Source organism: Centruroides sculpturatus, unplaced genomic scaffold (genome assembly GCF_000671375.1).
Source record: "Centruroides sculpturatus isolate CEXI.00-Female unplaced genomic scaffold, Cexi_2.0 scaffold155, whole genome shotgun sequence".
NCBI classification, from domain to species: Eukaryota; Metazoa; Arthropoda; class Arachnida; order Scorpiones; family Buthidae; genus Centruroides; species Centruroides sculpturatus.
This window is the reverse complement of record NW_019384386.1, coordinates 853229-870482: the sequence shown is the minus strand read 5'-3', so window position 1 is coordinate 870482 and position 17254 is coordinate 853229. Positions and strand designations below refer to the sequence as shown.

Sequence of the window (17254 nt, the reverse complement as noted above, 5' to 3'; positions counted from 1 at the left end):
TTAATTGGCAGTTGATTCGTCCTTCTAATCCCGGGACTTGTCGACTTCCCCTGTTTTAATCAATACAAATCCTCTTAGGCAAAACCGATTGGTTTGTTGCCGTGGAAACTAGACCCCTATTCAGCCCTTCTCCGACCCGTCAAGGAGAATGTCGATAAATCAATCGAAGCGAAGTCCAGATGGTCACCTGTGGCACTCTTCAGCTGTGTGACGTCTTAAAGACGTGGAATTTTGCTCCAAATGACCCTTAGGTCTTAAATGTTTAAAAGACTAATATTATGAGCAATCTGACTTATTCTTACATTAAATATCTAATAAATCTCTTTAATCATTTCATAAACAGGTTTCTTTATAAAATAATTCGTAAACATGCAATTAATAGATCTTGAAATGAAGTGTCTGTGGGATGGACGCAGTTAGGATAACAAAACAAGAAAAGAAGACTACCTAACGCCCAGAGATTCATTATACAACTTTGAAGGCGTTTTTGGTATTGAAAACGTGTTAAGGTGATGCAATTAAAGGTTCTGTAACCAATTACAAGCCCATTCGATGACTAGTAGAGGTTTACGAGGTCATCGTAAATACAGCGGTTCTTTTGTTCCCAGCTTATTTAAAAGTCAAGGGAGGAACAGGTTGTTTGTTTCGTTTCGTGACGAGTGACTCGGTGTCGCGAGTGATTATGTGACAGATGTTCGCATCCAGGCGCAGAATTCCTTAGATCAGATAAGAGCTCCTAAGCTTCCATTATAAAAAACGACTCTTTAAGCGGTCTTCATTGATTACAGCAGGTCGATGACGTCGCTGTTATTCACACATGTCACGTGCCTTCTCGTGACATAGGTGAGCACTACTTGTAAACGGCGTGGGTTGTGGTTTTACGGCGAAACCAGTCCCTAGAGGACCAACACTTAGCTTCCGGACCATTGGATTCTAGAATTATTGTCTCCGGAGTTTAGTTGATTTAATTTGTCAGTAAATTCCCAAAGAAAATTAAAAGAACGGTCTAAATGATCGGTTAGAACGACGAAAAATACAGAGATCGAAATACAAATAAAATTTATCACAATACCGGACATGGAAAAGTCGCATTAATCATTAATTATAAACTTCAGACTTGTAACTTAAAGTTGCTAATAATACATTTTTCATAATATACAATTACTAACAAATCAACTTGAAATATAACCCTAATTATGCTAGAAGATAATCGTTTCGTTTTAAAAATTATTTTAAAGATTTTATATAAATTAAACGAGCTTTGCTTCGTCTTACTATTATCTTCTCTATTATTCATCGTATTGAGTTAACTCTTCTTCCTTATTTTGCTTGCCAACAGTAAAAATATACTTTTTTTTTTTCTAATCTTCTCAATTTAACTGTTTTGACGTTATGAATCTGACAGAGAACTTTTTTTTAAATCGGCTTTCGGTTTCTAATATAACTTTATAGAATTTCAGCATCTGTGGGCCATTTGTGGCAAGCGATTTGCGGAATCAACAAATGCATCCATCCATCAAAACAATCAAAGGAAAGCGTAATTGTCGAAATTAATTCATTAACATCAAAATTACGATAACAAGGAGGATATAAAAATTGTTTTGTTTCTCTTCTTAACTTTGTTTGCCCTTCGTTGTCGGTGAATAATATGACTTTTTTTTTTCCTATTTTCATTTCTAATTTATATAGTATTAGCATTATGGTAGGAAGTATAAAGTTTTGCGAGGAATGTAAGGGACCTTATCCCTATAAAAACATCTTTACCATATCTCGATAAGAAAAGACAGAAAAGATACGCATTTGGGGAATTTTCAGCGTTAAGCAAACGGAGCCATAATTTTCCCAATAAAGTAAAGGTGAATAAAGGCCTCATAAGACATCAATCCAATAATTCTAGCACTATCTGTATTTGTTTGTTGGATTTAGCTAACATTGTTTATAACTGTAGTAAGAACTTCAAGTTTACGACAGTCGGATATTTCTATAAGTATGTTTACAGGAAGCTGGACTTCTCACCGAATATCCTTCAGAAATGCTACCGTCTCCACAGTCGATCTCGAGATATGAGAAGTGATCGAAAAAACGGTGAGTGAGAGGGTCCACAGATAAGAAAGCCAAATGGAAGGGAAATCTAAACTGTAATATTATTCCTTGTCTGAAATCAAGGAATATGCGTTTTTTATAACAAAATATCCTTTTCGTGGGAAAATATTTGTACAGGTGGTTACTGAGTTTAAAAGTGTGTCGAGTCGCGACCTCCTATCCTTTAACTAAAGTATGCAAATTCGTTATTGAAATTTGTACGAGGGAATGGAGCAATAAAATAGAGTGAAGTAAATTAACAGATAGAAAAGAAATAAAAATCTTCAATATTTCAACCTTTTAAAGCTGAGTAGTGTTTAAGTCAAGGAACTTTTTCGTTAATTTAAAATAATCTACAGAAAGAAGTCGAAAAGTTTATTCATTTTTTTTAAATTTAAAATTGCATTCGTATTAATCTAATATATTACAAAACTCTTATTGGTTCATTTAAATTTTAAATATATCTGTTAATTCTAAAATCATCCAATTAGAGTTAATATTTCAAATTCCCAAACTCTTATTGGTTTATTTAAATTTGAAATATAACCGAAATTTTAAAATCANCAGTATCTTCTTCACGTATCTAACACCTAAATAAGAGCCATTTTCCCGTAGAAAGTCCTAGAAAACTGCCGTTGCGTTGCTTTATGCTGCCAAATCAAATCGAACTATGTCGAGAATAACACAAATAATTTAATGTACGCCTATAATTACGTTAAATTAATAATAGAGAAAAAAAATGACTAACAAGAAGTTGTCGTATTTGTGAAATTTTTCCCGTAAATAGGCATAAAAACTGAATTAACATGTGACTGTGTCAATGTTATGCTTTAAAATAGCGTAACGGGATTTGCACGCGAAATGCTCCCCTAACCCAGAGTCACGCATTGACATAGGGGAGCTTCTTCACATAGGCCTAGGAGGTCACAGAAATCCAACAGATCGTTTTCCCCCTTCGGTGAGAAGTAAAGCACGCAAATAGTGCATCACGGTGGTGGTTGCCTAGCTTTAACAAGTCAACTCGGGAGTGAAAGACAAGTAGTTCGCTTTTATCTTTATCCACTTCAACATTAAGTCGATTTCCTTGCTTTGTATATATTCTGTTTCCAAGTTTAAATTACAGAAACGATAGTTGCACTTACAATAAAAATGTAGGCGGCTATAAGATTTATGGCAAATAGAAAATTAATTACGTTTTAAAATCCTATTTCTTCTCTTATTCTTATCAACATATCTAATCTTATTCGAACAATTCTCGTATATTTTGAACGTTAACTGTTTCTCCTTTAAAGGAAGCATAGATTCAAGAAGGATTAATTGGATATTGCAGTTATATGGCAATTACTCTATTCTCAATAAGTGATTGTTCAAAGCTTTAAACGTTTATTCTGCCTTGAATTACAGCTGTTCTACTCTCTTTTGATAAAGCCCGAACACGTGTAGGTAGGCCAATATTTGTATTTTACTATGAATTTTCTAGATATTAAAACCTCAAAGTTTCATTTTAAATTCTTAAGGAAAAATTTAAAATCATTTAAACTTGTTCCATAGTTTAAATAATACACAATGATGGTTCATTTGTCTTGATAAAAAGATTCAAACAAACGAACTAGACATTCCATTCAGCCCACAAAAGGCCCCAGAATAGCTGATTAATCGTTTCAACGTGCTGCATTTATTTCTAATTCAGATTTTAGTTTAGTCAACAGAACCTATCGAAAGATCGACTACTTATACAACGGTAAGTAATAATAAACGTAAATTTGAATTTGTTTATTCTCTTTAAAGATGAGAAGGCAGACTATTTTTATAGCTCCTGCCACCTGGTAAAGATGACAACATCAACCCAGAAAAAGCATTGGAAGAATTTATTGCATTCAGCAGAAAGTCGTCATCTATTGTTGGCGCAATTTATCGTATCTTGCCACATAAATTACACCGGGTGCAGGCGACAACTCCGAAGCCACTCTAATTACACCTGGAAGACCCCCCTTCCCCGAGGGGATTAAATGAAAGAAGAAAAAACTTAAAATTAATACTTAGTACTTGTTCATCCTCCCCAACGATTTGTTGATGGTTAGAAGGGCCACCTGGGGCGACGTCTGGGATCCCTTTGCACGTCCTCAATTTAGACTTTTTTGCCCGGTAGGTGACAAGGTCGTTTGATTGTCCCGGAGAAGGATTGTTTTCAGGAATTTCTTATATTATCTACTAAAAAGAATAGTCAAATTACAAAAGAAATCAAAACTTTCATTACCAAATTTAAATCTTTATAACTGTATCTTATCTATCCTATTCATCCACTTCGATTCAACTTCTTCGTTTAGCCTAATTCAATTAAGCTAAGTTACAAGGATTTTGATCTTATCAGACCTAGAAACTTTAATAAACCAGGAAATTTTCATTCAAACATTCACATCTCTTTATTAGCTAAGAATCGTTTTCTTCATTAAAGTATAACGTCTTAGGAATCGACTTCATCTAATCAATACTTAGTAATTAATATTCAAATTGCTATCGACAATAACAATTAACGACTTATAATGAATTCATTTATCCTATCTCTAACGTAATACCAAAGATATTAACCGATATTGTTCAGAAACCATAAAATTATTAAACAAAATATATATATATTATATGATTTTTTTTACACCCAAACGAATTCTTTAATAAATTATTTCAAGTTTCCAGTCTGTTCGTATCATTTAAACAATGTTAATATACAAAACCCTTAGTTGGTACGACTCTATTCAGAAATTTCTATAATGGCGTTTTCTATGTAAGACAGATTTAATGTACAATAGAAGTGATCTGGGGTCGTGAATTCCCCGGGGCAGTCGGAATGTCCGATTCGATACAGCTTCTGCCGAGCCTATAATAGAACAGCTTGTTACGAAAACTTTTATAGAGTGAAAGAACCCAGACAATTGAAACAGAAATATATGATAATATTTCTAGAGTTTTTTAAACGATTTTATTAAAATTCGTTTTTGAAATTAGATTAGGAAAACAAAACATGTAAGATGTAGGCCTACTCGAGGACAGTTTAATTTTAGAAAGTATAATTTCAGAACAACTTAGGCAGGTTTCTGTTTACAGAACTGTGACAGACAGCCAAACCTAATAATTTGGACTTCTCGACAAACCACTTCCTCAATTCTGAACAAAGATCCTCTCGCTTGAGCGAATCGTACGCTCGTCGCGGTCCCTCTACTCCCCCTTTTCCCCTTGTTCTACTATTATTTTTCGTTTCTCGATTCATAATCATCCTAAACAATAACATAATGTCAATCATCTACCACGTGGTCTATTCAATAATCTTTTCAGTAAAATTGACGTAATTTCCTTGTTTGTTTCTCTTTCGTGATAAGGACCAGAGATTCGAATTAAGTAGCTTAATATCTGAATTGATGGACTTAAAAACGAATCGAATGATGGAGTAAACATTAATATTTACACGATATTCAATCGATATCGTATTGCTAGATTAATTCAGCAATCGTCACGAACTGCGTAAAGATTGGATAATTGTATTATTTGACGAAAACGATAAGAAATTTGATGATTGGACGAGGAAGATTGAAATTTGAAAAGACGATGATGATGCAACGATTGGTCAAGCTTGATTAGTTAGCGAAATGCTATCGGTTATTGGAGGATAGTGAGGACTTTTTAACCAATAAAAGCGTTGCAGGTGCGATTTTTATTTCTTGTGAGGATGAAAAGAAGAGTAATGAAAAATATTCTGCTAATTGTTGACATTGCGGAGAAAGAGATGGTTTGCAGCAAAATAAACAAGAAAGTTTGTTGGGAAAACTTGATGATATTTACAAAAATGATATTTATTTTATACAATCGGGAAATTAATTTACGTGACATATTCAGGCTATGCCGTTAGGGGTTATCAATGACAAAAATGTTGATGAGATGACAATAATGACCCATAATGAATTAAGCGGAAACATTTTCCCTACAAATTTCTAACTTTTGTCTACGTAATGAAGAAATTAAAACGTAAAATTTTAATTTGCTTACAAATCAGAAAAGTTTTGTTAGATATTTATCTAAGAACAAATTTAGGTTTTTAAGAATGGTTATTAAAGAATGTTCATTAGGCTACTTGTCCAAAATAAATGAGTTTCTAAATTCTTTTAAAGAAGTTTAATATAAGACTAATTAACTCCTTACGGCATCTGTTAAATTTCTTTAAAATTTTCTCTTTAAAACAGAATTAGCAAGGCTCATTAGGATATATTAGCATAGGCTAAAAGGCCTATTTCAGCTGATATAATTGTCCACGCGTATTGTTCTTATTCTCTCCAATTAGATAAAGGGTCTTTAGATCCTTAAAATATACATCCTCACTTTTAACTATTTACAAGACTCATTAATTGAAGGGGGGAAATATCTGAAAATTATGCAATTTTTTTCCCTTTGGAAAAAATATTCTAAAGGATCCACAAGTAGGCCAATTTAATGTAAATAAACTGGTTAATTTTAAATATTAATTTGAAAATTCTGTCATGAACCATCTATCATTTAAAGGCATTTTTATGAGGATATAATTTAATTGACAAATTGAATAATTTTATGCTGAAATATGTAATTAAATAATGAAGTACGCACTTATTTATAGAATGGCATTTGAGTTTGATCAGTGAGGACTGAATTTCTATTTGAATAAGTCAATAGATTCAAATTATGTCTTTGGAAAGTAAGTTATATTATTTCTTTATTATATACGATTAAAATTTAACTAAAATAAACCTTAAAAGAATTTTATGGAGCAGACTTTTGTGTACTTTTCATATTTAAAAATTTCTCGGTATAAACTAGCCAACAGACTACCATTTTCTAAAGTTTTATAGAGTTCTTCTCGCAAACTTATGTGAATTTAGCTAATAAAATGCAATGTCATGTAAATATTTAAAATTCTTATTCGTATAATTTACAGAAAAATAATAATAACTTTAGTCTCAGGTTGTAGGTCAGGATCCCTGCAGACTAAATAGCGAATTACGGTCGATCTGCACGAGAGTGTCTATGTAAAATTTTATGTAAAAGACAGAATAATGACTTATAACACGAATAGACTTTTGTAAGCAAATATAAGTTCGTGTAGGTGGTTTATAACTTCGTGACGTGACATCTGCTTGCGTGACGATGACTTCTCGAGTGTAACTGACCGTTGTCGAGGTTGAACTAATTGGAGGGATTTTTTTCATTTTCATAATTTTTTTTAGTGTTCTTAATCCTAACTAAGTTCTGAAGTGACAACAGAATGGTCGCGTGATGGCTTCGTTCCGCCATGTTTGACAGTCACGATCTCTTCACGCAAACTATTATTGCGTGGAATGTCATATACGATTGAATTTAAAAATAATTATAAAATCGTCCCATGTTTATATTTGTGATGCGTATTAAACTTTAGAATTGTTCGTTTTCCTCTATATTTATCTTAAATTAAACTATAGTTGAATGTTTGAAGATTAAATTGCAATAATCCTGTGATAGGCCTATATCTTTTTTTTATACTGCAGCACTTCCGCTTGAAATTCTTAATTTTAATACTATTGTTTTTCGAGTTTTATATAATGCTTAATATAAAATGAAGAAAAATAATCTTCTAACCTATAACAATTTATCTTACGGTAGTAGGTCTACATTAGTTATGCGTACGAAAGGCTAAATTTAGACATTGCATGTTTCACGCTTTAAATATCAGTAATAAAGTTAAACAGGAAGAGAAATTCTATAGTTTAAGAAAAATTTTAATTTACACAAAAAACGAAGAGAAAGAAGTCAATAATTGACAGAATCCAACATCGTAAAAGCAATGTAAATAAAAAGGTTTTTATTTGTTTTCTGGGATCCTATTAGAATCTGAGTCTTGCTACAGGAATGAAAAAACAGGAGACCGTAACGTTAGGTCTAAAGGCTTTTAATGTCTTAGAATGAAAAGAGGCTTTTGTTGCACTTGTCCTATTACTCTATATTGTTGTTGGCAGAGTCACAGGTGTGAAGTCACCTGCAAGACACCTTTGCCGACAGCCAATGGAAGAAGAGAATAGAAGAATGGATTGTGACAAATGACTATGGGTCATTGGGATTTGTCAAGAGGACATAAGGCCATCAAAAGAAATGTTATTTATTAGCCCTATATAGAAAACTCCCACCACGCCTCGATTGGATAGGATTTTAAAACCTTGGCGAAAGTTTCCTATAAACGATACACATTTCATTTTATCACTTTTTGTATCGAATTTTTTGAAATAATTCCAGAAACAAAATGGGCAAGAGATTTATTTTCGAATCGAGAACAACCTATAATTCAAGAAAATCATGTTTTTTTCATTTTTGAAGATTTGAAATAAGTAAATAATGGTTGGCTAACCTGAATCCTTTCGGTACAAAATCCATTAAAGAAACGGAATTGAAGCTTGTGTTTGCTCGGATGATAAAAATAAACTATCATTCAACATGAATTTCTTCAGGGATTCATGAATTATTTATTGGTCTATATTTCAAGATGTAGCTTAGTCCATATCCAAACATAATTACCAGATGCTGTTCTTATTCGTTTCTTATAGTCTACAAAAATTGATGTAAAACGCTATTCTTTACTTACTATAATTATAATGAACATTATAGATAATTTATGTTAAAAGAAGAGGTTTGAATGGTGGTTCCTTCGAAAAGATACCTATTTGGATGTAGATGCGCTTTCTGGGATCTCAGTCGTTGATTAATGCTACGCTTAAGCAATTTCATCTAATTAACAATGCGAATCTAGAATTTAAAGATTTTAAAGTAAGTTTTAAATTCACTTTATTTTCATCTAAATAAGTCCCGAGCTTTATAATTAGAATAATCAACTTAATATTTTAAATGTAAATTTTACTAAGTTTCGATAAAGAAACATTAAATAATTTACTCAAAGTATGTCAGAAACATTTTTATTTAATTAAAATGAAAATTTAGAATCAAATCAAATAGATGAAATGTATTAACTTCGAATACAGTTAATATAAATTGTAGATCCAACAGGTTTTCTTGATGTTGATTATCTACAATTCAGTCGTATTTTACTTGGGTTAATTCGTCTTATACTATTCAATAAACGAAATGTTGTCTAAGGTAAATAGCCTATAGGCTTTGGTTATCTCTCGTTACACACAGATCGTGACTCTTTCCTGCAAAACAACTACTTTTATATAGAACAAGAACAAGATGTTGTAGACTTTTGTTTCATACCTAGACCTATATTTCATGTAGATCTGGGTTTGCAATCGATTACATATAAAATTTATTAAGTAATAAAACAAGCAAGATACTTTCGTATATTTCTTGATTTATGTTGTATAGAGTTTTATGATTGATAATAAAATATAATTCGCTTTAATTAATATTATTAAATACAGTATATAGTCAGTCGTAAACTTCTTAGAATGAATTTCATATTTTTATTTCTAATAGTTTACAGTAACTTGTTTTATTAAAATAATTATTTAAAAAAAAAGTTTTTTACGAGTGTCCTCAATAATCTAGCTCAGAATTATTATCCTAAGTGAGATATTTTAATGTTTTTCTAGATTCAAAACTGAGAGAGACACGTCTTGAAATCTCTAAATAATCTGTAATAAGTTATTAGAAATTTTTGTAAAGAAGCTTTATTTAATGTAAAACGGATTTTAGCTTTGTCTTAACTAAGAGTTAAGAGAAGATGATCTGAATGATTTGATTAAAACGATAGAAATGATAAACAATGTCAGTTCAAAGGCCTCGGAAGGTTTGACATTTAAACGGAACTTGATTAAAATTAAAGAAAGAAGAGGTCAAATTTTACATAAAAAGAAAGAAATTATTTAATTGTGAATGCTTTTTTCGGGGAGGTCATGGTGAACATGTTCTATTAAAATCATTTGGGCGTAAGATATACGAATCCAACAACTTTTTTCAAAGGGATGAGAAAGAGTCAGTAAAGATATTAAAAGCCACAAAAAGGAGCATCCAAAAGCTGATTAGTTTTTAATTCAGCCAACAAGCTTTATTCTATTTCAGTAAAGTTTGTTGTAAAAAATGATTTAGAGAGGATAAACCAGTCGGTAAAACTTTGCACATTTAAGTTAATGGGCGAGTTGCTGCAAATGAGTGTTGATGAAACATTCACATTTTGAGACCAAAAAGAACTGGAGCAATTAGGAAAAGGCAGAGAATTGAATGGTTTTTGAATGAGTAAAAAACAAAAACCGGAGAAAATGGCGAAATGTGCAAACAGTAACGTTCGTTTGGTTATGACTTCTCCCATCATCCTCCGCGAAAGTTATTGATGGTGTCTGACTTTCCCCCTACTGCGAATTTGCATTCATTATTAATTGCTCTGCTCTTTTAGAACCTCTTGCCGTCTTCATTTTCTGTCGTTTTATATGTATTCCGTATTTGCTTTTATTGTAAGATGAGTCTCATCCCTATCAATGTCTGGGCGGTCTGGATTTTGCCTTTTTTGTTTTCTTCTATCCACTTTTTGTCTTTGACTAAATGTGGAAATATTTGGTCTTCTCTTATTGACATCTCTTTATTTTACACAATTTTATATTATACTTTAATTTCTTATAAGTTTAAAGATCAAACTCTGTCTACAACTGAATGAAATTTTCTCTCTTATAATCGCATAAAAGAAGTATATGCATTTATAGATTATATAAGCTTATCAATTATAATCAACTGTTTATTCACCAAATGCTTCTTTCTAAATTCAAAGAAACATTTTCCAAGCAAAAATATTAGGCCTAGTGTTATTTTTTGACCAACTTTTCTAACCGCATTCGCGGAAAACTTGAAAGAATCCATGCATAAAATAAAATTTTCTGAAGATTTAATTAGAAATTACGTGTTAATAATTATATTGAAAACCAGAAAGCACTTTTAAATATATAAAATACGAGTTAAGTTTAATGTTATTATTGTTACCTAATTAACAGATTTTAAACACTTTAATACTAATGAATATGGGAAGAAATGGTTTTTCTACTTTTTTATGCCCCATAGCGGTTTTTCTACGTTGAATTAAATCAACTACAATATCTTCATTTTTAAAATAACGTAGGCTATTAAATTTCATTTAAAAAATATCAAAACTTAATGCAATGTAAATGCTTAATTTGATATTTTTAAACTCTTTTAAAACCCTTTTAAAAAAAAACTCAACAATTCTTATTTACGAAGGAATTCTATTCTTAGAATGTCTCCTATAACTTATACCAGAATTGTTAAAACATTTCCGAATTGTAATTCGAGGAATCTATTTATATATTTGTACAAATGTTCTGGACATGGCAGGCGAAATTTCTGTCACAGATGATACCCCTTGACAGCAAACTGGAGATACCATAAAAAAGCGACAGATGTCTTTACTTTGTGTTCATGTTAGACCCCCTATGTCAGATTATGACCGAATGCATTAGAATTTTTATCGACTTCCAACAACTTTCTCGATCGTTCTCTAGACTCTCTCTCTTCATCCAATTCTTCTACTTTATTTTTAGACGTATCTCTTTCGCATCTACTCTTTTCAAATCTATTGTCAGATCGGACTCGGTCCCTTTATATTAAATTAGTTAAGAGGAGAAGTATTTGGTCAAAATGTATTCTCTTCTATAAAAAGGGAAATAGGATGCTTTTCGATATCTACTTGATTAGCAGTACCAGAACGTTTCCTCGCTAACTTATTTTACAAATATCAAACCTTCCCTTTTATTGCCTTGAATTAAAATAGTAAAATACCTACTGCTTTATCTTATGATTCGAAAATTAACTTTACAACTTTGTCGTGATTATAAATCTAAGTTTAAATAATACTTATTTTTTTTTAAAAAAATTCAAATGGTATAATTTTAATATCAGAAAGAATAAGAAATTTCTGCTTAAGTAACTTTAGCCTGTTACACAATAACTGTTTTTTTTTTTAATGGTGAAGACGAATTCATACCGAAGATGATACGCGAATTAAAAGCATGTCTAAAGTCTTAATGCATTTTAGAGCATTTTTCTTTTAAAGTATGAAAATAAATAAAATACTTCACACGCTTCAGTTATTAAAATCCTATTTATAAAGGCATACAAAGACGAATGCAGGAATTTAGGTTCGTGTGGGCCGGTCTTACCTAACATATAAGTTATAAAACAACAATTAAGTATCGTCATGAATGTTAAGAAAAAAAAATCGGTCGGAGATTTTCACACAGTCGTTGTAAATGCTTAAGGTTAACGTTCAAAAGCTAAGACCACTAATTACTGCTAGGTGAAAAAATTTCTGAGAATTCAACTTTGTTTGAGGATAGATAACTCGTTTAAAGAGTCAACAAACATTAAATCCCTATCATAAGTCTAATTCACAAAGAAGACAAGGTCTGACTGACAATCCCCTCTAAATTTAGATGTACACAAAAGTGACGAAACCAATACTCAGTTAAGTAGGACAAAGCTAGGCCTGAAACCCGTTGACCTGATGCAAAGGTCAGGTAGGTTGTCGTTGTATTTTACTTGATTCATTCACATTGTTTGTCAGTTGCCTGTGTAAAGTAGAAAAAAAAAAGTTTATTTTAAATATTCCACGGATATTTAGGACGTTTTTCACCGATAACCACTTATCCGGTTGTAATTTCGTAGGAAAACATCCGGGTTTTCAACTGCAACTTCGGATTAATTAAATTTTAACATAGGCCTATATCATTGTCTGTTAATTGCCGAGTTAACAATGTTATGTCGAGTTATCGATGTCTCTTTTATTGTTAATTACATCGGTATTATCGAAACACAATAGCCTATCATATAAAGTCATTTTAGATCGGAATCTCATTCTTTCAAAACTAGTTCGGAATTTCCAAGGTTTCTTCTTCACGTCCGAATTCAAAATGTTTTTATATTTTGAAAAACGTTATAATTTTAAAGAAAAATCTGTAAAGATTGAGATTTTTTTTTCTGATTAAGAATTTAAGATGCTCAATGCGAACATCAGATGAAGTGTCTCCAGGATAAAGAATGATAAGTCTTTAACGAAGGAATTAAAAGGTGAAAAAGGAAATTGATGAAAATATTGATTAGTTTATTTAAAATTTGAAGATAAAATTACAAAAGATAGTTGCTGAATAAATTAGAGCAGGCAGCAGTTTCACTTTGCACAATTCAATACTTGTGGTAAATTATTTATACGTTTTATATGTTGTTTGGAATATAAAATATATTAAATAGTAAATTCGATATTTACAATGTAGTTTTCAAAGCGGAATGATAAAAGAACCAATTCGAAGAGAGTTTTATGTCGATTTGAGCATCTACGAATAGGCTAAACCAGATGCAGTTCAAACGTATTTTGATGCTTTAACTCGTATAATAAATTGATAATTCTAATAAAACATGTCATATTCTAACAATGGGAGATATAAAAACTGAAGTAATACGTTTTACAGATGTTTAAGATAGCAGAATTTAACAAAATATCATTTTGTTTTGATTCAAGGGCAGAATGGATATTAAGCGATTCAATTTATTCGGTAAAAGAATCAAAATTGTGATTATTAATAAAGGAAATTGGGATATTTGGTAGGCGAGGCCGATTGTGTTCCGGTAAGACGGGGCTTAATCAGTTTATGAAAGTTTGTTTCATCCCGTTTATTTAAAATAAATAAAGTGTCACATTATTTTTACTTCTCTTAAACAAACGGCAAGAAGAGCAATAAATTTACAATTTTTATAATGTCAAACCGGGCTTTAACCGTAGCGTTGTACAAGCTGCATTTTAATAATTTTGCAAGGCGAAGAATCGAGAGAAAGAAGGTCTGTTGACCCGAACATGTTTTCAAAATCTTTAAAATACCCTGATAAATTATACTTCGTTGCGAAAAATTTCTAGGAATTGCAAAAGCGCTTTCGGGACCTTGCGCTCACCCTTTGAAGGGTAGACGTAAGTGGACCAGTGATTTAGTATAGCACCGGACGGTCCCATTTATAAAACAGGTGCAGAAATGTTAGTTTTGCCATAAATTTTCTTCTGTCAAAGGCGCAAGGTAAATATCGGCTCGTCTCAGATAAGATTGTCGCTTCTCCACTGATAAACTAGCTTAAGATCCTATTGTTAGTAGCGCATTGGGAACTTTTTTCTAACAAAGCTAACCGAATTTTGTTTATTAGTCGCAAGTAAGGCGTTTAAATAAAACAATAAATAAAAACATCGACTATATTAGTAAAGCTTTTTAAAAATAAATAAGGAATCTTTTGACTCGCAATTAGCTAAACTATGTTTAGTAAATAAGATTAGTTAGAGGGCTGCAAAAGAGCGTACATAGATCATAATTCCTGACAACTAGTGTCATTCCTATCGTTTGAACTGGTCGACAAGCACATATGGCTGTAACACGATTCTAAAAATTCCTGCCCGCCTCTTAGATGGGAAATCTTAACGAATGACCACTATTCAAGGTGGTTCCTTCGGTCGGTTTGCAACGGGCGGCCAAGAGAAGAAACGCGAAATGCGCACCTGTCGAAGGCGAATTTGAGGAAAAAAAGGTAAAACCGGAGAAGAAAACAATTGAAAGAGTTTTTACACCCAGAGAGATGATTTAATGGATTGCTTAATGGAATTATGAGAAGCCCATTTGTGTCCTATTGAAGGGGAGGCAGAGGGTGGCCGATGGGACCGGAATGCCGGCGGATCAGCCTCCTTTCGCTCGTAAGAAGTCGGGTTAGACTAAGTCCGCTACACCCATTAATGAAGGGAGGGATATGCAAGCTGGAGGATGTATTTAATAAGTTATAAACAATGAGTTTCGACACGGTTAGTGTATACGAGAGGGACAGTAAACTTACTGGAGCCCGAGGGCTACGTATAAGAAAACGTCATGTTCGAGTCTTTTGTCCCGTTCGAATAGTACGGCGTGATAGACAGAAAGACCAGCCGATGGCGAAATTTAATATTCTAATCAATATCTGGTGTGTGTGTAGTGCAAAACAAGTCGTTTGAATACATTACAGTGGCTCGGATGCCCCAAGGGCGATCATCATGAAAAGAAAAGAGATGGTCGCCCGTGCCCGCTAATGACACCCACAGCAAAAGACATGCAGAATTTTCGCGATAGTTCGACTCCCACCCTACTCGGAGCGAGTACAGTTCGGTGGAATTACCGAAACGGCGGTGCGTATGTGGTGGGGTGAAGGGGGACGGACAAAATCGATACTTTTTAATATGCATACCACGTTGAAAGAAACACAAAGGCAATTCTTCAAAAATCAATACAGACGTGGCGTGTTCTTGTCCCCCGGTTGTGTGCAGAAGGGCTGCGGGCCGCATGCAAATCACCCATCGGTGTGTTGGGTTGGACCCGATAATGCACGCACGCACGCGACCCGACCCGTTGGACACGCACTGTCCACTTCTTTCCACCTCTCGGCGGTTAAACGGCCCGAATGCCCCTACACGTGCGAGGGAGTCCGTCGAGTCGGGCCAGAGCCCGGCAACCCACCGCCGGGCCCGCACACCAGCCCAAAGGCCAGCGACGTGCGCTTCGCCCCGGGCGCGGCCCGCGTGTTTACTAACAAACCAGAAGCGGGAGGAGGACGAGAGACCGGGGCCACGGCTCGACCGAACCTCGTCCGTCGGGGTGTCGGCGGAGAGAGAGAGTCGATCGACGTCGTCTCGGACCCGTTCGACGGGCTGGCAACTGGCGGCGGCCCTAACAACTTTCGAGCGACTTAACGCCAACTCACCTGGAACCTTCCCAAATCGAAATTTTTCCAATATTGCAGGAAAGTCCTTAAGTTAGTAGCCATCTTTGTCCCGGCCATATGACAAGTAGCGATGCACGTGACAATACCTCTGTGTCTGCAACCTCGTTCCCCGTCAGATCATACTCTCGTTCGCTCTTGTGTTCGACTGCTTGTGCGAGTTCGATTGACGGGCTAGCCATGGCTAATTTTCATGGCAGGACCCTCCGATTCATTCGGTGCGATCCAATAACAAACACAGGCGCGCCGATCTGCTGGTCTGAGGATAGACGGGAGGATGCATCAACAGACGACTGATCTGCTCGCAGACGAACGGCTAACAGGTACGCTTCGGATGTGCTGAATGCATCTGCTGGGGAGTAGCGGCGTTGTGCGGTTACTTGAGAACTTAACTGGTTGGGCATTCGGCTTTGGGGCCACGTTAGGTTGCGTTAGAGTGCGTCGTATAAACACATATATCCACTCGTTGGGGTTGATATTACTAACTGTTATTCGGGTTGGTTAGGGTTTAATTATTCTTCCGCAATGGGGCGGGCCATGGCTAAATCGTCCGATTTTACACATTTATCTGGATCAGTCGAACACGTTACCTGTCGTTAAAGGGCATTTCAGGGCTCGAATTAAAAGACGAGATAATCGACTTTTCCACGTCCTTATGGTTCCGGAAGACTCTTCATGCCAGTCGTTGGCTCATTCACGCCGGAAAAATTAAATTCGGGTGTGATAAAAGGACTTATAATAATGAATAAAATTTAATATTAAATATCGTCGACTGGAGGTGAGAATCTGGAAGGAGGTGGCCAGTGTGGTGGATTCGAGACGAAACTATCTTAACCAAGGATTTATTACTTTAATTATTAGCGATTAAATATTGTATAATCTACAGAATTAATTAATTTTTTCCCTTTCTCTATAAATCACGGGCGGTATGTAGGACGACGCTATTCGCTAATTATTCATTTTCTCTTAACGCCTTCTTTGTAGGCACAAAGAGCGCTATGGCCTTCTGGCCGTCCGTCTCTGCCTCTCTCAACCCCTGTGCCCGCCTACTCCTATTTGTTTACGGTTTGATAATTCGGTGGGGTGATATATTTTGTGGAAATTATCCTCTGTTGCTGCTAAATGACAACAGTTGGAATGCATTTTTTTCAATTCCGTATTTTTGGATATTTCTGCGATTTCGAAGAACAACTTCAAATCAGATTACATGAAAAATTGGCCAGGCATGTCAAGTAAAAAGGGCCAAAGGTAATGACTGCATTGTGAGAATTGAACAGATGCTTTTTCCAGTTGTTGTTGTTGAACGAACTCGATTTTGTATATTTGCTCTGTTTTCATTAACTTTTTTTTTTCTTTTTTTGATGAAGGGAAGCAGGGGAAAAAAGCTACG

General features: G+C 34.1%; 1 protein-coding gene across 2 annotated transcripts in view; it reads right to left on the bottom strand.

Moving 5' to 3' along the window:
* LOC111618093 (homeobox protein cut-like) overlaps window positions 1–16353 on the bottom strand; it is a 97924-nt gene extending 81571 nt beyond the window's left edge. For both annotated transcript variants that reach the window (XM_023359539.1, XM_023359540.1), the window contains exon 1: window positions 15847–16353. In XM_023359539.1, the coding sequence (XP_023215307.1) occupies window positions 15847–15924 (78 nt within the window). In that variant the 5' untranslated portion in view covers window positions 15925–16353. The remainder of the gene's footprint in view (window positions 1–15846) is intronic.
* Between the last annotated feature and the right edge of the window lie 901 nt (window positions 16354–17254).